The sequence below is a fragment of the Pyrgilauda ruficollis genome, unplaced genomic scaffold (genome assembly GCF_017590135.1).
Source record: "Pyrgilauda ruficollis isolate IOZ18807 unplaced genomic scaffold, ASM1759013v1 scaffold56, whole genome shotgun sequence".
NCBI classification, from domain to species: Eukaryota; Metazoa; Chordata; class Aves; order Passeriformes; family Passeridae; genus Pyrgilauda; species Pyrgilauda ruficollis.
This window is the reverse complement of record NW_024527266.1, coordinates 626206-646553: the sequence shown is the minus strand read 5'-3', so window position 1 is coordinate 646553 and position 20348 is coordinate 626206. Positions and strand designations below refer to the sequence as shown.

Genomic DNA, 20348 nt, shown 5'->3' with positions numbered 1-20348 from the left:
AAGAGCAACACTTTTTCTAAAAGAGCAACACAATTTCTAAAAACATTTATATATATATTACCTCAAAAGGATATGAAATAGCATTATCATAGCCCATGTTAGGCTGTGCCACCTCATAATACACTATCACCACCACACAGGACCTGTATGGGATAGATCAATCACCCAGCAGGGTACCAGGGACATCAGGGCATCCCAGGACACCACAGTACAGTGAGGACAGCCCACTGCTGCTGCTTCCAACAGCTTCAGAGGTTTAAAGAAAGAAATTAAGTACATGGCTAAATGCTCCCTTTCCTGTTGCTGCCTGCACAGTGTTAAAGGGACAGCTCCATTTTTACAGCACTTTACAGGTCACATAGAATTCACCATTGAAACCCACACCCACTTTCTATTCTCAAAACCTCTTTTAATTCTTGATAAGATTGGACTGCACCACCTAGCACTCCCAACTTTCCTTTGCAATAGGTCATGATCCACAGCAACACTGGCTGCCTGTAACTCTTCACAGCTATGCCTGCAGGCATTTCACAGTGAAGCCAGGAAACTTTGGGGGAATTGCAGGGTGGTTGGGGGAGATGAATTGTTAGATCTTCTTTGGGAAAAACAGCACCTTCTGGCAGATGTTTGCCCTATGGATGATACACAGGGAACACCAGAGACCACCAGCAGTACAGTAACTCCTAATCAGCAACAAATGCAAGTCAGAATATATGAAATGTACAATATACAATAATTAGTGACACGCTGCACCATGCATGGTATGTGAGTTACGCTGTCACTCCAGCAACCTCCTGTTTGGTGAAGCAGGCACAAGGTTAGACTTCCCAACACAACAAAAAGTTTCAGCTTAAGAAATTTATTCGAAGGATACATCACAGCAACAGTCAAGGAACATTCAGGCTGGATGTTGCGCCTCAGGCAAAAATCCCAAATCAGCCCCACTACTTTCCACGCCTGTGGAAAAAGCCTGTGGATTTTAAATGAAACTACACAATCCAAAATCAGAAGTGAAGCAGAAGCCCTGTGAAGAGGCCACTCCCTGGGAGAGCCTGGGAGTCACTAGGAAGGTGCACAGCAGTGCTGCAGGCAAAAGGCCGTGTCACAGAGTGCCTTGTAGGAATGACTGCAGCAGGGACATGGCCACGGGAGCACCAGGAGAGGCAGCTGCCGCTATCACTTCCAGTCAAACACGGCAGCTCCCGTTACCGCCAAGTACGGCGGGAGGCACTCGGACATGTTTTCTGCACCCACTGAAAGCTTTCTGACACTGCTCTTGCCTCCACTGTTTACACTCTGAAGCAAGAGAGAGGTGCTGGGAAGACAATTCACCAGCAGAAATAAATGTCTGCCTTTCAGAAGCCAACCTTTTTCCTTTCTTGCAGCACATACATGGGTAAAAAATAAGCAATCGGCCTCGAAAACTGTTGAAGCTCTGTAACACCAAATGGATCTGCTGCAACCTTCCTGGGCACCGTGCAAAGCTGATCCTTCCCTCCAGGCACCCTTAAAGGAGTGGGAGGAGAGCCATGCAGCAGATACAATGTGGGGTTTGACTACACTGCTCCCCAGATACATTACCTATCGGTGGAAGGGTTTTATCCCCCCCGTTCTGTGTTTCAGTCTCAAACTCAACCTAGCCCTGACTTACGGACAAGGAAAGGGAGGAGTAAACGTGGCAGAGGGCAGCACCTAATGTCGTATCACCTGCTGTAACTGCAACTGCAGAGACTTGTGGCCAGCCCAGCACCATCCTGTCACGAATCACGGGACTATTTGACTCAAGATGCGGCCAGACTTGAGGAAGAGCAAGACAGAGAGGGAAAATAATTCCCATGGAGTTCAGTTGGTGCAGGATGACAGAAGAGAAGGACTGTAAGGAGCCTCCAGAACTCACTCCACACACAGGAATTCTGCCAGTGCTTTTGTCACAGGAACATTACTCATTCTTTCCTGCTTCCCTTGTCTTTTGTTACAGAACACAAACCCAACATCTACAACAACTAAAGAAGCAATTATGGGGACGTCACTGAAATACTGCAAGGACAGAACTATTCCAGATTCACAGTGCACCCTCACTGCCTGCTGACAATTGTACCTTCTACAGGCCTGACTCTGTACCAGCTCACACCCTGCAAGGCGGTGGAGCAGCACCGCCTCAGGTACCATCAACACCTTGCACACCAACCATGGAGGCGGATGCTGAGCCAGGTTTTCAAATGTGGGCAGCACAGTATCATTTGCCAAACCCATGCAATGAACAACTGCGTATTTTCCTTTGAGGCACATCAACAGCTGGCCCCACTGAAGAAGTGATCTAAGACATCTGCTACCCACATTTTGGGGGGGTGCTGAGTCAGTATGAAAGCCACTCACAGCAGTGTTCCTGAGCAACCAAAACTGAAATTCAATTTAGTTGGTCAAACAGATCTCTTCATTTCCACAGTGCTGCTGGCTAGCAGGCAGCAAGCAAATACAAATGTGGACATTTAAATTTCAGTCAAATTTGGATCCTTGCAATGCAAACATACAAAGGGTACATACCCTTCATCCAGCACATGCACTTTCCAGAAAGGAAAAATGATACATTGCAAGGTAAGAGTCTGCCTGTGCTGCTTCAGGTATTGATCCTGACACCTAAATGGCAGCATCTCAGTAAAGCAAGGTTATTTCCCTTCTCCATGTATCTTTTTTTTCTGGATAGATGTCTTGGCCTGAAATGTTGTTCAGATTCCAGATGTCTTTTGAGGTTCAGTGCACATGTGCAAGAACAGAAGGGGCAGTGTCCTGTGTTCCCACAGTATGGTAATTGCTGTTCCTGCAGGGATCCACCCTTCTTTGCCACTTCCCCTAACTCTTACTTTCTCTCAAGCAGTCACTCACATGCAGGACAACATAAGGTGCATATATCTCCCCTCAGATTCCTCCAAGTTTAGGCACTCGCTTCACACAAGTCAGAACACGTATTTGGCTTTTTATTACTTTTATTTAAAGACCATAAATCCCTCCTTCCTTCTCTGGAGGAGCCAACAGGACTTGTTAAGCCTTCTGGTTCCCGCTGCTGCCATAAAAAGGTGCAGAGTTTCCGAATGTGACCAGCTGCTGCACAGAGGCCCTGCTACAGTCTTGGAAAACATCCAGAGTTCACAGACCTCCTAAGAACCTCCCATGGGATGGTGCCAGCCTCCCGGCACTGCCGAGCTGGGGGACATGGTGCTGGCAGCAAAGGTCACCTCTGAGCAGAGGGACTTCCAAAGACCCTCCTCCTGGCCCCAAGTCTTTGGAAACAGGCTTCAGAACTGACGGTCTACACAGTGCACAGGGCTAAAAGGAGTGGTCTGGCTCTGCAATAGAGATCAAAATGTCAAAGCACTTAAGCTTTCAGTTTCTACTAGACTTCCATGATACCATGTTTGAAAAGATCAAAGCCAGGCATCCTGCTCACAGAGAGAGAGAGAGCTAGAAAGCAACAGAGCATCTCGTTACCAGCCCACTGACATCCCAGACTCACAGCTAAGAAAAAGGAGAGCACAGAGACCCCAACTCCCAAGAATCTCTGCATGGTTTTCACCTGGAAGAGCCCAGGGCTGGTGCAGGGCAGTGAGCCAGGCTGAGCATGCCAGGAGATGTACCATTTCCATATGCAAACGCAGCACCTACCCCTACTTTACATCCCTTCCAGCTTCCCAAGAGTCAGGGAAAAAGCTCCCACAGTTAGGCAGCTCTTGCTGCACCAAAATGAGAGGCATCAAACTCCTTCCCTAGATGGCTACAGCTGCACTTGCCACTGGTGCTCTCCTGTGTGAGCAGTGAGGTGACAGCAAGCCTCAACATCCCCAGACTGAAATAGCTGCACAAGTACAAGGTTGGTTGATACACACTCCAGGGAGGTGGTGTTTCCCAACACTACACTTACACATGTAAAACAGAGGCAAATTGGCACTAGCTGACAGCTTATCCAGCACCCTGAGGCAGCAGGACTGCCTCAAATGACTCCCTGTCAGAAAATCACTTGCATTCACCAGGAGAAGGCATTGGGCAACCTGATGGAAACGGACTGGAGAGTATTTGCTGTATCTGGATACCATCCTTAAGCTGCCCCTAAAAATGGGTGACATGCCAAAGCAGTGATATGCTATCTCCTAATGTCCCCACCAGCCACTACTTAAAGTATTATTGACAGCCTCCATTGGCAGCTTCTGTCAAGAGCTTCCATTAACAGCAGTGCTTCAGACACAAGGGCTGGTATCACTGAAAATTGTCTAAGGAGGGAAGTACTGTACAAAAGTTCAAATATAAGATGCTTTTCTCAATAAGCACACTTCAGGAGCAGAAACCACAGTAAAACACAGTGATTAATACAAGTACATACATCTAGGCCAGCTCTCAATAACTCAAGCAGATACCAGGTTACAGACTTATTTGGTGGATGAGTTCTTTTCTCTTTCATTTTTTCAATGGATTTTTCCCACTCTTCAACCACTAGATCAGCCTGATGATGTATTTACCTACACGAAACTGAAGACACTCTCTCTGACGCTAATGATAAGACTAAGAAAGGTCATTGTAGCACACCACCAGATATTAAAAGCAGAAATTTCGGGAAGGTTTACAGTAATACTTGAGGCCATGAAACGAAATTGTGCTCTCATTACCAGCTGTGGAGTTTTAGGCTTGGACCTGCTGCTCAAAGTCTATAGAGAGGGTAAGGGAAAAAATCAGCCAGTATTTCCATCCTTCTCTGTAATTTGAAACCACTGAGACATATCTCAGGGTATAAATCACACAACTCTATAAATAAAATAAATTACAATTCTGTACTCTTTGGAAGAAAGCTGACACCAAATTCATGTAGCAAATCCAAGAAAAAATAAGCCTGGCCCATGGCCCAGGCACATAAGAAGATTCCCCTTGTTCCCAGGGAGGAAGCTTCACCATCACCATTAGTTTGCCATTCCCCAGGGGACGTATATCTGCAGGTAGTCTACAGCACACTAAATGTCTGTCTGTACATAGCACCTCCAGGTAGAGCCAAGTGTTTAGTAACAGAAAGCGCTACCAGCAAAACTCCTGCAAATCCCCGTGAAAGGCTGAATTCCTCTTTTCAGGTAAATAAATGGGAAATCTTCCCAGTTAGTGCCAGTCCCAAGCTCACAGCACACAGAGAGCCACAACTGTTTCTCTCTGCTACTTGCAGTATCCCATTTTTTAAATGCTCGCTGTCACTTGTATGACCTGAAGTATGACCTCTCCCTGGCACAGCCCTTTTTAAAGAAAAGCTGCTACATACATATTTAAAAGCAAGTAACCGGCTACCAGAAAAATACTTAGTTTTGTGTAAGCCAATTATCCTCTGTGGTAAAAAGATCAGATAAACAGAGTTTTGAAAGTGTGTGGTTAGAAAATGATTAAATGTATCATTTTTGGCTCTTTTGTAACAAATTAAAAGATGAGACTGACAAATTCTTTCATTTCATATCACTGAATAAATCTTCCAACAGAAAATTGTCACTTAAATTCTCTTCATAAACATTGTATTCAGTTTCAAAGTGGGGGGCAAAAGTGCATTATAAAGTACTTTGAGAAATTTATTGCCTCCTTTCTCTGTCCCTGCTCCCATCCATAGTACATAGCAAAGAAAGTGGGAAAACACCTTGGAATCCACCAATACAAAACCAGCCAGAGTTTTGCCTGCCAAAGATACCAGGATCCTTGGCAGCGCCTATAACCCACCCTGTCAGGAGCCAGAGCTGCAGTTCCTGTAAGCCTCTGTCTTCTATACTTGACACAAGCCTGACTGTTCAGGGAGTTTACAAGAAATATGAATGAGGGCAGGCAGACCCATTTATCAAAACCCTTGGAAAATGAGAAGTTGCATTTCTTACCTCGTTTCTAAGAAAATGAGTTTTACATGGTGGCACATGCCTGCCTGTTCCTCCACCATCCCCCAGTAATCTTGCAGCTCAGGGGCAGATTTGCACCCCATCTGGACAACAACTACAGCACTAGGGATGGCCACTGACAACTCCAAGTGTTGTGGAAACTAGAGATTTAGGAGAGATTACATCATTTTCCCCCATGGAAGGGAAGGCTGGCAGCAAGCTGAACTTTTGTCAGGCATTGGAGAAGCAACACAGGACTGCATTGAATGACACAAAGATAGAAACAGCATTCATCAACCCAACCCAAACATGGAGCCAATCCCCACCTCTGCGTTTTGGCCACAATTGAATAAAATATAGAGACTACTCACTGTCTGAGCAGCCCATCCTGATATGGGGTCTGAGCAGCCCGTCATACCACAAAAGGGGCCACCAGCTGCTTTTCTCAGTGAGATCAAACCTTTACCTGAGGGTACAGCACTCAGCCAAGCACCACCAGCCTCTCAGACAAATCCATCAGTGATGTCAGAAAGATGACAGACCTCCACCTAGACCTCACTCCTGTTTTCCACAATCCCATGGGGAAACATATGCAGGCAAAGCCTTGAAGTCCACAGCCCCTCCATGGCACTTTTCCCTCAGGTCAGTCCCCACAGCTGTCACAAAACACAGGTGTCAGAAAGCAGAGCAACAGCCTCTGGCACACTACTACATGATGAACACAGAAACCCACTCCCACCATGAGACACATTTTTTTTATTTTTCTGTGGATAATCCCAAACAAGCAGGGACAAACTCCTTGGATAGAGGAAGTTGAGCTCAAATGCCCTACATCCAGTTTTAACAGAAATTGTTTGCAGCACTTAATTGCAAGAAAGCCACAATTAATTGTGCTACAGTATCAGTAAACACACTGGTCACATCATTAGAGCCCATTATTTTTCCCTCCAAGAAATTACATTACTACATTATTGATGCAACAATCCAGTGTAATGAAGTGGTGCTTTGCATCCTTTTTTCTGCTTTACACTAAGTTCACAGGGCTATAGCCCTGATACCAAATTTAGTAAGGGTTGTTTTTGGTTTTTTTTTTCCAGTAGGTCAAAAATTCCAGTTAGCAACTTAAAAAACAGCTGCAGAAGATGTTAAAACACCTGTCCCTAATCAACTGCAAAGGCTTGGGTTTTTATATGATACAACTCAAAATTACAGCTATTTCTAAATACTCCGCTTCAACAGTGAATATTTTTACCTCATATTTTTACTTGGACAGACTATTTTCAGAAAGGCATTCGAGAGAGATTATGCCAGAAAGCAGTAAAATAGCAAGCAAGCTGCTTATGTAAATACTGAACTTCTCTGAACTTAAGGGGAAAGCAAAGGAGCAGTATCCAGAAGGTCACCACTCCTAATGAAGAGAGCACGTATGAAACACAGGGAAGGAGGAGTTGCCCATGTCAAAATGGCAAAAGAAAACCTAGAGAAGTGATCATGAAAAGAGCTCAGAACAGTAGAACACTCAGTCCTGAGGCTCTTACTCATTCACAGGATTACTGAAAGCAATAAAGGTTATTCCTGTGATACTGCAGGAAGCAGCCTCAGTTTGCAGTGCCCATCAGCAGAGAATGGCTCTGCAGCACAAAGGGCAGCAACACCCACATTGCACATCTTGTGCAATGCCTACAAAGGCTGTCCAAGCAAAGCTTTGGCTAAAACACAAACCAGTACTTCCTCTGCAATTATTAATATAGGATTAATATAATCTTTAGAAATAGTCCATGTGCATAACCCAAGCACATTGTTTCCCAGCCACTCCTTTGCAATTATACAGTTCCACAAACCCCTGCTACGCTGGGAAAAGGAGAGGGCTCTTTAGAGTAACTTCAAATTTACTCTTTCAGTCTTGCATCTTGGCTCTATGCAAAAAAATCAGCAGTTGCTCAAGTTCCCACTTTGCCACTCAGTCCCTTGCGTGGTGCAATCACAGAATCCTCAAATGCCTTCTTTCTGAACCAAGTAACACCACCATGGTTGACTATCACTGTACAGAAACAACCCCCATGGGCCCCCCCCCCACCAAATTTCATTATCTTTTCTGCTGTTTGTTCTGTTCTTTCTCTTTCTGGAAATCAGGCTATGAAACTGAACTAATTACTCCAGGCTCAGAGGATGTTTTGTGCGGTGTGCTGAATTGTTTTAATTTTTCCTTATGCTGTGGCCAACATTTGTGTTTAAATACCAACAGCTTTTTCTGCATATCAGTGCAATGCCAACAGCACTGCAAACCTCTAAAGGAAGAAGGAACAGAACTCACCCAAAATATGCTTCTCAAGTCACCGTCAAGGGGAGAAGTAAACTAACAAGTCCTCATTTTCTTAACACCTCTTCTGTCTAAGTGCTGTCCTTGCCCCAAAAAAAGGATGTTTCCCAGAGACTCACCCAACTCAGACTCTACCAGACCAGAAAATGTGTAAATCCCAATGCTAAAGACCCCAGTGTCTGCACTCCACCCTCTCACTCCAGACAGGAATGTCTTACCAGCACTGTCAGAAATATGCAACATGGATTGCACAAGCAGTCAATGCTACAGGTTTAAATCTGCTCAGCAGCCACCTTTGTAGCCAGTTTTGCAGTTGTGTCTGCACTGTTTGCATGAGAAGCACCTATTAAGCAGGCAGCCGCAGCCTGGTTCCAGGTAAACTTCCAGGGAGTCTCAAAACATAGCCCTAGGTTGGGCAAATCGGAGCCATCTGATCTCAGGTTGACAAAGGTGGCGGACAGGGTCCCATCCAGAGGAAAACCTTGCCTTGTCTCATCAGTCAGTGAAAGAAGTCACCTGCAATAGTGGCTGACACCTGAGCATCGAGCCACACACCTCAGAAAACACTTTGTGACTCACCAGGTCCTGCCTCACACCTCACACAGCCTGTAATCAGAACATCACCAGCCCTGATAAGGCAGTGTTCTCCCACCCACCTGGTAACTCGAGTCCCTCCACAACCTCAAGGTCCATCTCCTGCCTTTCCCTCCCCATGACATCCCTGGTCAGAGGAGGCAGAGTCAGCAGACATCAGCATCCTCATCTGCTCTGGTGGTTTGAAGGCTCTCATCACCACAGGTCTCCTTATAAAACCTGCCAATTATCCCACGCATAGGCAGTTTCTGTGTGCTGAAAAGAGGTGACAGCCCCATATATCCTTCCTGAAGATCAGTTAGACTATCTGTACACTTAAGAAGGAATGAGTTTTGGCTAGGGTGTTTTTCTCTTGCTGTATTTAATCTTGCTTTAGAAGCCTCCAGCCACCACAGTCTAACCACTGATGCGTGTCAGACAGACAACGTCACCAACTTAGTTATCTTGGCTCCCAGCATTCTGCTGCAAGAACATTGCTGCCTAAGCTCATCCTTTGCATTACACAGGTGTTTATGCCATTCCTACATTTAATCCTGTGGAATATTTCAAACTACTCCTCCTTGTCTTACCCATCCTCTACCAAACACGCTCTTTAAGATGGAAGCAAGGCATCATATGCATTCCCAAAGGCAGGTATTTTCCATTAAAAAGACTCTGCACCTTGCTAGTGTCTGTCCCTGCACTCAGCTTGCAAAACTGTCTTCATTCTCCAGAAACAGTTTATGCACAAAGCAATTCTCTTCTGAACATATTGGTATAATGAAGAACTAGTTAATAAGTAAAGCACAACAGCAAAGCAACAGCAGCTCCTAACTACTGAGGGACAGCTATGCTTGGGGTGGGGGTTTTTTCCAGGTTAGAAAAATCGCATATTTTGAAACTCCTCCTCCTCCTCCTCACTGAGAGTATGCCAGATAATTAAACTGAACCACTTATTTTTAAAATCTAATTTACTTTTGTAAACCTACCCTGCTGGACTATTTTTAGAATTTTTCTTATGTGGGCCAGTGGAAATAGGCTAGAGCCAGGTAGCACAAGGCCTGTGCAATCTTCAAGCTGAACACCATTAATCAGTGAAACAATGGAAAAAAAAATCCTTTCAAATTAGGAATAAGTATCTGCAGTGAGGTACTGATACTCATCTTCAGTTTTGGAAAAGCTCATCTTAAGCAAAACTAAGCCTGGGCCTAGAGCTTTGACTCAGGAGCTTAATTGTTAATTCTTTAATTTGTTACCAAATGCAAGAGCCGATCTTGGTGTTTGACAGCTGTCCTTGGCACCAAAATCAGTGGGAATGTTGTCCAAACAAGGACTACAGGACTGGGTTTAGCACTACCTTTGGAACAGCTTGTATCACACAGCACCCTGCACAAGACATGCACTAGAGGAGTTAAATAACACAAGTAGCACAGGGATACTTTTTCTGAAGTACTGAGTTCTGTGACCCTTATTTTATAAGCACCTAGGGAAATAGCAGAGGTACCTGCACCTAGCTCCTAGCAGCTGTCTCTGCTATATGGAAACCCGGAGTAAAATGATACACCTACTCACACTTACAGTGAATGATTTCATGAAACCGATTTCTGTGATATGCTGGCATGCAAAGAAATGCCCCTGTATTACACACAAAAAAAAAAAAAATCTTCTTAGTATTCTCCACAAAAAAAAGCATCTCAGTGGGTAGACTCTGACCTCTGAAATCTCTCTCATTTCTGCTGGCAGCACTTCCCACTGAAGGCCTTAGAGTCCAGCATCCATCCCCAGGCACCTGGCCCACCTCCCCAGTGGCAGCTTGCCTTGCTGCCGGCCACATTCACTTCTTAGAGGTGACAGAGAACTGAAGATGCTTCATCTGGAGCAAAGGACTGGGGAGTCTGGGGAGTACATATGGCCCACAGCACCACAACCTCTGTTTTTCCAAACCCCTGCTGGGTAACATCCCAGAGAGAGGCTTGCAAGACTTGCTTAGCTCTTTGCAAGAAAAAGCCAACCTTCCCTGACTAGCAACTCGATCACAGCCAAACATAACACATTAGCAAAGGCACTACAGCCCAACAGTGTTTATCCAAAACTACCACAGGGCCAGAGAAACTGCAAAACACTGCAGGATGCAAAGTCTCCTTCCATTATTTAACTGCCCCAAAAATGCAAATACATTCAACATACCTCTGCTGCAACCCCAGCCCCGCTCACTTCCCCCACCTGGGAGCAATATTTCATAGCAGTGCAATTTAAAAACAGGGTGGTTTTATGAATTTTAAAGCCTCAGACTCTTGCAGGTCCAGGTGCTACTCCACAGAACTTGAGGACAGAAATCCGGTCCTTGAAGAGGCCTCTTCTCTAATCTTTTCAGGGGTTTCTGTTCTCCTGCTCACTCACCAGCCTGTCCCAAGACCTCTATGGCTGTGTGGAGTCCATGTGCTGTTCACATGAGCAAGGTCTATGCACGTAAGAGCTCTGGAAAAGCCACGTAAGGCTGTGAATTTGCTGACCCAGAAGTATCACCAGTCCCTCGCGGCTCAGCTGCGACGCCTTCGTGCTCTCCTATCTCCTGGCGAGCATCCCGCCGCCTCCCACACACCCTGCAGCACTGATCCCTCCCTGCACTTTCGCTTTCAGCTGCCTTAAACCCCCACAGAAAGAGCTTTATCTGCCTCCTGTGCCCCCACGTATCATTCGGAAGATCCCAGTATCAACATCTGAAGCACCATGGCAGGAAGAGCCCAGTCCCAAGGGCCATGCCAGCCAAGTTCCCACCAAGCACCAACATCAGGCAGCACACACCACTGCCCACAGGGACTTACACCAGGTCTAACACCACGCTCTTAAGTGACCTGCAACCAGCTGGGGTGAACAAGTCCTTCTTCCCTTATTCACCTCTGTCAGCTTGATTCATCAGGCATGCTATCACCTGTCCTGAGGTCTCTTGGTACACAGGGTCTAATTTTTGTTCTGTTCCTTATTATTCATCCAGTATTGTTTAAACCAAATCAAAGACAAATTCTTCTCCTTATCAGTGATGAGCCAAGAGAATCCCTGTGGGAAACTTTGAGTCTCTTGAGCACCTTTTCAGCCTCCAAGCTGGTCCACATATTTACCACTGGACACTCTCTCACCATACTATAAAATCTCTTGGATTGTTTTCAGGAACAATTATACCAAAAAAGGGTCCTATGCTTCCTATGAACTCAGCCTAAGAATCAAGAAAGAGGATAAAATACCATCAAGATGACAGGCACCTCTTCAGTGGAGCCCAAGAAAATGGTCATGTCCCATAAGCCATGCTGCAGAATTTTCTCCTTACCCACAAACTGCCAGAGTAAGGAAGTGTGATGATGCAAGAGTATCAGCACATCAGGTTAAATTAAATAACCGAGACAAGCCTCAGCAAGGTGTCAGCGTGTCTGTGCCCCATCCATGCTGCTGTACTGATCCACATGAACACTGGCTCCTTCTTCAGCTGCTCCCAGGAACAAGCCCCTCACTCCTGCTGTCAGAACAAGCCAACAGAATGAGCCTTCTCACAGACTCATTTCACCTGATCAGTGCCCTCCTCTCTTCTGTTTTTGCAAGAGAGAAATGCAGCCCTATGGAAAGCAAAAGGAGTGACTTGACATCAGATTTTATCTCCTCACACCCTTAGGATAACTATGTTACCTTCTGGGAAAATGGGAAGCTTATGCATTGCCAGACAAATGCGACCACTGATGGAAACTCTTTGTTGTAGGAAACCCCTGAAAGCAAGGGCAGACCAAGAACCAGCCACATGTGACCATTTGGCTAGCACAGTCCGTCACAATGCCTGTGTTTTTTTCAGGCTGCCTAACTGAACACTTCTAGCAAAGTAACCAGAGGTTATTAGGCTGGCCCGCAAGCTCTGGGGTCATTTCCACTTAATGTCTTTTGAAATCTTTAAAACACTTATCAGGTACATAACAACTACAGATTTCTACAGAGATGGTGCAGTATGTTGCTTTTGGTCAGCAAGTATACAAGGACAAGAGCAAAGAAAGAAAATAGCCCCTACTTATTTCTTATACCTTGCTAAAGCCTCCTATACCCTGGGCAAAGAAAACCAGCCTGCAGACAGAGCCATGGGCAGGAGTGCTGGCACAAAGGGACTGGCAGGAAGGCATCACTGCCAGAGCTGGACATGATGGCCCAGCCTGGGAAACTGAGGCAGCAGGAATCTTGAAAGTGGGAGGAGACAGGAAAAATGAACAGGCACTGATGTGATTCACCATCCACCAAGCATCCACTTTAGCCCCCACACGTACACAGAATGCCACCCTGCTCAGGGACACGGACGTGGCAGTGCTGCTGCTCATCACACTCACTGCAAGAAAACACAGCCTGGTGATGAACTCCCTCATCCATCCCCTCCTTGCTTTTCCTGTACATCTTTTGCTGGGCCAGCAACAGAAGTACTTTGCATGAAAGCTGCTAATTTCAGCAAACCACCTGAAAGGAGCCCCCCACTCTTTCTGCACTACACATTGGCCAGAGGAAATTATTCCAGGCAGAGGACGTAATTCCCAACGCCCATGTGCTACAGGAAACAGCTCTCTCCTCCTTTGGTGTCATCTCACAGAGCAGGGCTTTCTTCTTTCACACCTGCATTAGGGGGAAGCTGAGGGAAAGACCATAAAGCTTTTTTTCTAACTTCTGAGACAGGAGAACTCAACCCCTAACCAGGCAAGGGAGAAAGGGTTCAGGCTGTAGATGCTCCCAGCCACTGCATTACCATGTATTTACTCTGGACAATGTGGAAGGTTTGTGTTTGTGACTGACAACCAACTGCTTGGTATGACACACACTGCAGAAACACCAACACACCAAGAGTGGTGTCTTTTTCATTTTTATTAACTTTGAGCAGCGGAAGAGAGAGAATTTGCAGCAGCACTAGGAAAAGGCGCAAAGTTGTCCCTAATGTTCATCTGCACCTTATGTCATCAGTTCACAGGATGGCTGAAAAACGACATGAAGCCTGTCAGCACTCAGCAAAAAAACCCAGGAACCCAATATACTGCTCAAACTATACTGATGTTCCCCTAACATGCTCCTTGTGTACACAATCACATTTCCAATCATCATTCCAAAGCCTCATTTACATCAGAAACTAAGTAATGTAGATGCAGCCTGAAAACTCCCTAGTGTGGCCAAGGCTATAAATGCTATTAAAGTACTTTCCAACATGACAAAAGGAATAATCACATTGGCAAACATAAGCTTTATGATTATCCTGGGTGCCTCCAGTATAACCATTTCTGGGTTTTTTGGTTTTTTTTTGTTTTGTTTTGGTTTTTTTTGGTTTTTTTTGGTTTTTTTTTAATGCTAGACTCATAACTGAAACAAATTACATGAATCAAAACATCCAGAGGGGAAACAAACCTTCATCACCCAGTGAGTCAAACCTCAACCTCCCAATGGGTCTCTATTTCCCAGTCCTACCATTGCTCCCTTTTCAAGGTGTCCTCTCAAGGCAGCAGAGGTTTTCAAGAAGCACACACACACACACACTGATGATCCTTCTGTTCCACTCCTGCCAACACCAGGTGTCAAAGCAATCCACCCCAATACGGAGAAGGAGCCTAGTTTCTACACTGCCATCCCAGCTCCCACCAGCATCACTGGCCACAAACCACAAACAGTCAAAACCTTCTGCCCTTTGGGGATCTGACCCCCTCTCCCCACCCAGAATGGAGAGGAGACAAATTCACAACTTGTTCAAAGAGGGTGTGGAAGTTTGCCTGGGAGGCTGTCAGGTAAGAGAATCAAGCAAAACTACATATTATTTTTTGCACCACCACTCATGTCAACCTCAAGTGCCCTGGAATAGATGGAAAAACAAAACAGCAAAGACCTCTAAGAATAATATACTGGCACATATAAGAAACTTCAACTATATTCCTTTTTTCTTAAGCAGCAAAAAATACAATGGAAACATAATGGGGGGTGGAGGGGGAAGGATATTCTTGGAATTACAGTTTAAAATAAGGCCAAGAAAATAGCATAAAATTCCATTTTGTGCCCAAATATTCCCCTATCATCTTAGCTGAAATAAGTTTTAGATTGATTTTTACGCTGCCCCTAAGGCCATAACGGCATCCTGAATGGTTCAATTACAGCAAAAAGAAGAGAAGTAACAGATAACAGTATGCTTGCCAGTAAAAGGAGGGTATGGTCTCTGTGTGCACACATGTATGTATACATATGAATCAAAATTGAAAAGAATTTATTGATTTGGTTAAGCTGTGCTAATATATTCGTACTGCTCATTTGCTCAGAGTCCTCCTAGTTCGCCTGAATTAGGAGAAGAGGCTGAGGTTACACTGAGGTTAGCTGACACGTGTCAGCCAAGCCTGACCTAATCCTGGGTTTCTAACTAGTTTGATCTTCTCTAAATAATATTAAGAAGAGGAAGAAACCACAGGGATGCAGGTAGCTTCCAAATCACTGTTTTTAGAAGCTGTACACAAACAGACAGGGCAGAGTTGTGCATGCTGACTCCTCCACAGAAAACTCCACCCTGTGATCCCCCAGCTCCCTGGCTGCATACCTCCCACCAAAAGTTCTGTCACAAAGACATGGTGACCCCCAAAGAGTGAAACAGGAAAAATTAATTTTCACAAAACAACATCCATGGATTTACGCCAATGATTTGCATTGGATCCAATACCTGGGGAAACTGCACATTCATCTCAAAGCATTTCTCAGATCTGGCATAAAAGTAAGGGTTTGATGAGCAATAAAGAAACTAAAATAATATGGCTTAAACCACAGAGGTGCCAGCTTTTACTGCCTTTCACTGAGCACACAGTATTTTTCTTCCCCTGTTCCAAGGGAAATAACACTCCATGCAACTGTTATAGGATGTAAAACGTGCACTGTGCTGTTCAGACAAAGCTCGTAATTGAAACATTTAAGCATCAGTGAAATCCCAAACGTAAAGTTTTTCATTTTCATTCAGCCATGAAGTTAAAATTCTGGGGGGAGAGTGGAAACTACTATCTCAGAGTGCTTTTAAGGTCTATTTTTTCTGATATAGTAATCAGAAAGATAAGCTCCGTCAATATGCCAGCAGTTGCTGCCATACTCCAGAGGCTCGCTGCCGATGGCATCGCCTGCTTTGCCTTTGTCATCCCTGCCCTGTCCCACAGGTAAGGTTATCAAAGGGCTTATCACAGGACACATGGCCTGCTGCCTGCAACACATGAAGGAGTGCCACTACCTTCATCCACAGGCTTTTGACCGTGCAAGAGCAACAAGCAGGCTCCTGTTGGAGAGTGGGGCTCCCATTGAGGCAGTTGTCCAAGCTCAGGCCAAACACACACAAAAGGAGCCCAGCAGGCTCAAGGGCCCATAGAAAGAACCGGCTCAAACATCTTTGTCCGAAGGCACATGACCGTCATTTATAGGAAGGAGAAGGTTATCTTGTAATACTGATTTTATTCAGCAGCTTTCAAGATGACTGAGTATGACATCAGGCTAAAAAATCTCAGCTGAAACCACTAAACACTCTGAACAACTTAAAGGGAAGCCCTGAAAGGCTGGTTTGCGTCTTGCAGATCCTCAGACCATCTTCCCCAACACTCGTGTTCACAAACTCTGTTAGAGCCATCTTGGACTGCATCATGCACAAACTCACGTTCTTTACATACTTGCATCCCATGATCTTCATGGGTTACCTGTTTCACAGTCTGGATGAACTTTAAGGTGTTGAATTTCACCTGGAAATTTTTCAAGGGTTTGACATTTGCCTCCCAATGAGAGGTACCTCTCCCACAAAAACATGCCTGCAGATAAGGTACTGCTACAGAGTCTGCTTTTGCACTGCTTTCCATCCCCTGCCTTCATTCAAATCACACTGGCCATGGTACCTCCAGAAAGGACCCCACCACTGCTTCTTGTCCACACCTGATGGACCAAATCCACTGATTCCAGTGCTTGTGTGTTCACATGCAACCCAGCTGGGAAACGACACCCCAACTTATAGAACCTCAAGAGTACAAGACCTGTCTCTTCTCCTGGAGAGGTGCAAAGAGATGTGAGAAGCCTGCTACCTGTTAAGTTGTGCTATCGTGGTGTTTCAAGTACTGAGGCCAGAAGAAAGATGAACTTGTGGTAAGGCCACCAAACAGAAATGCAGCTTCCAGCAATCCAAGCCTTCTGCCACAGATGGCCCCAACAGTTTCAAGCTGGTCAAAAAATCTCTTAGACCAGACTTCCCCACCTGTTTTAAGTGCCTGAGAAGGAAACATGTGCAAACATGGATCATTCAAGACATCAAAATGGTGAGGACTATATAAACAGACGCACACCTCACTGGTGAAGAAACAGACTGATCTGTTTAATGGTGTATAATGCCTGGTTTAGTTACCTTGAAAGTACTTAAGAGCAGGCAACACACCCTTGGATTGAAAGTAAATAAACATTTACAGCAGTAAAAAATGGCTTTTACTGTAAGAAGGCCTGGCTCTTGCTTGCACCTGTAACTCAAAAAAATATATTTAACATGCCAAACTATGTATTATAAGATGCTAAAAAGCAAAACAACATTATAGACATTTGCATAGAAAGCAGGTAGGCACAGGGAGAGAGGCAACACAAAATGGATAACTTGCTAGGGTCTGATTCAAACATCTTAGAAAAATGCTATTTGCTCAACTCAGGACTGAGCTACCAAGGAGATTTGTGGCAGCTAAAACTACAATAAAATGGAGATGAAAACTCTGTTTTGTGCCCCTAGAAGGGAGATAAATGAGGGTCAGAATGAAGTTCATTTAAATCCAATGAGCTGATACAGAGGGAGTTAGAGAGAGCCGCAAAACAAAATGAAAGGCTCGGCAGGAGCCTGCACAGCCAGTGCTGCAATGTCAGAAACGCAACACAGTGCCATCTGAAACCTACAGGCACCACAGCAGGACTCAGGGAAAAAAACAACGGTGGCACTCCTGGGGAAGCCATGCCTGCCTGCACCAGCACTGGAATAACACACCGGGGTCCTGCAACACAAGCCCCCGAGGTCAGATGCATTCTGAGGGGTGGTTCAGCGAAGCCTCTGGGGAGGAGGTCCACTGCTGGAGTAAAACCACCAGAGGAACAGAACTAAGCAACATCTATTTACAGCAGAGAGGAATATCTGCTCCTTTCTTTTGCTCCCACTTGGCATTCTCCTTTGGGTCTCTTATGGGAAAGCAGGTGCCTTAAGACAATAGATAATTAGCTGTAATGCATCCTCTGTGGCTTTAACAACTTAACAAGGCTTATCTGGAGACGTGATCTAGGCTTCCAGTTACCCTTGTTCTCCCAGTTCCCTTCCTCTTCCACACCCCCCCTCCCCAAATATTTGCATCTCAGCTTGACAGGTATTTTGAATTTAAGCTTAATAAAAGTGTTTGCATGTGTCTGTGCACGCTTAGGAGAAGGTATGAAAAAAACACCCTATTTTAACTCTGCCTCCCTGAAACACGTCTCGTTCCATTTTCCCTTCCCTGACAAACAGAGGGAGCTGAAATAAGGAACATCAACTTTGGAATGCCACTCTACCGAAGGATAACTTATTAAAAATATTAGATTCGTCGTTTAAAAAACGAAGGGAAAAAATGCCCAGGAAGCTGATGCATCACGGTGTTGCATTTGTGTCAAGCTCTGAGTAAACATGCAGCAACACGAATGAAATCTGTCCAGAAAGACTGCATTTCAGCGCCAACCACGCAATCGCTGGCCAAACCACTGCATATGTAACAAAAGTTTGATCTCGCCTGCAAGCGCTCAGCTGCGCTTCTGCCATTTCCTGTGGAAAACTGAAGCTCTGAACCACTGTCTCTCAGCCAGCCCTCGCCGACACCCAGCCAGCTGCCCCTGAATTCACGCCCATCACGCCGCGGCAGGCGGGCGCGGAGCCCCGGCAGAGCCGTGCGGGGGATGCTCGGCAGCTCCCCTCCAGCCCTGCCCGGGCCGGGCACCGCCGTGCAGGGGCAGCCGCGCCGCTCCTCCCTCCCCAGCCCCCGGCCCCGGCGGCAGGTGCGGCGGCGGCGGCGGCCCGCCCAGCGCCCGGGGGGGCGGACGGGGGCCCGCCCGGCGCAACAGGTGGTCGGTGGCGCCCGGTCCCGCCCGGCGGCCGCACTTACCGCTGGCGTTCTTTCCGCAGATGAGGTGCTGGTAGGGCTGCAGCAAGCCCCAGAGCTCGGGGTCGTTGTTGACCGTCTGCTCCAGCGCCTCCAGGGTGAAGCGGGGCGCCTCGCCGCCCTCCTTCTCCTTCTCGGCCGGGGCGGCGGCGGCGGCCGGGGAGCGGCCGGGCGGCGGGAGCGGGGCGGCGGGACCGGCCAGCACCCGCGCGTGGATGTCGCGGAAGAGGCTCTCGGTGCCGGCGGTGAGGTAGATGGCGGCGTGCTCGTGGATGCGCAGGGCCACGCGGCTGTCCACCATCCAGCGGTAGAACTTGCCCACAGAGAAGGCCAGTCCGCACCGGGCCGACTTGCCGCGGCTGAAGCGGTCGCCGCCACTGCTGCTCATGTTGTAGAGGGAGAGGGCGCCGAGGGCAGCTGCCGTGCAGCGGGCCGCCAGCGTCCAGCCCAGGACGATCTCCATGGCGCTCCGCACCTCGTGCTTGGTGCACTTGGCGAAGCGGAGGCTCAGTCGCTGTGCCTCCCGAGCGATGCGAACCAGCGCCCGGCTCACCAGGGTCGAGAGCCGCGCCGCCGCATCCCGGCTCCCGGGGCTGGCGGCACCCGGCGCCCGCGGCTCCCGGCGCGGCGGCGGCGGCAGCAGCAGTGCCTCCACCTCCTCCAGGCTCCAGGGGACCTCCTCAAGGTCGGGCAGGAGCCGGGAGCACTGCTGCCCCGCGCAGTCCAGCACCTCGGAGTCTTCCGCTAGGACGGTGTTGACGGTGTCGAAGCTGTTGTGCCGACTGTGCATGGAGTCAGTTAGGTGCGGCCAGCAGCTTCCTCCATAGGGGTACGCGGGGTGCGAATCCGAGCAGCACAGCGACAAGTTGGAGGAGCGCACAGAGTCCGCCGCACCACCATACCCGGAGTCCAGCGTCAGGTCTTCCAGCGTCCTCACCGCCGTCTTACCTCTCCGGGCCATCGCCGCACTTCATGCTGCACCCGAGGGACCCGGGCGGGGAGCGGCTCACGGGAACGCGGGGGGAGAGAGCAGCGAGCGGGCACGGCGCGACCAGCCGGTCGCTCCGCTTCTCACCGCTCCGCCAGACGGCAGCGAAGCGGCGGTGCTACCTGCGCCCTGCTCCTGCTGCCGCCGCCGGCTGAGCCCCGCTGCCGGCCCGGCTCCGGCTCCTGCACTGCGCCGCACCGCCGGCCCGACACCGCACCGCAGCGCAGCACCGGCCAGCGGGCGCGGAGGGCGGGGCTATGCAAAGCACCGCCGGCTCGCAGCCAATGGGACGGCTAGAAGGCGGAGACATGCAAAGCAGTGCGCCCGGCGGCCAATGGGACGGCGCCCTGCGGCGGCCGCGCCTCCCTTCGCTCCCCGGGGCCGCTCGGCGCCGCGCAGCGCGGACCGGGAGGGGGCGCGGCATGTGCGGCGCC

General features: G+C 47.7%; 1 protein-coding gene across 2 annotated transcripts in view; it reads right to left on the bottom strand.

The window, feature by feature from the left end:
• Positions 1–20137, bottom strand: part of BTBD11 (BTB domain containing 11) — a 162976-nt gene extending 142839 nt beyond the window's left edge. For both annotated transcript variants that reach the window (XM_041481698.1, XM_041481697.1), the window contains exon 1: positions 18930–20137. In XM_041481698.1, the coding sequence (XP_041337632.1) occupies positions 18930–19887 (958 nt within the window). In that variant the 5' untranslated portion in view covers positions 19888–20137. The remainder of the gene's footprint in view (positions 1–18929) is intronic.
• Positions 20138–20348: the final 211 nt, after the last annotated feature.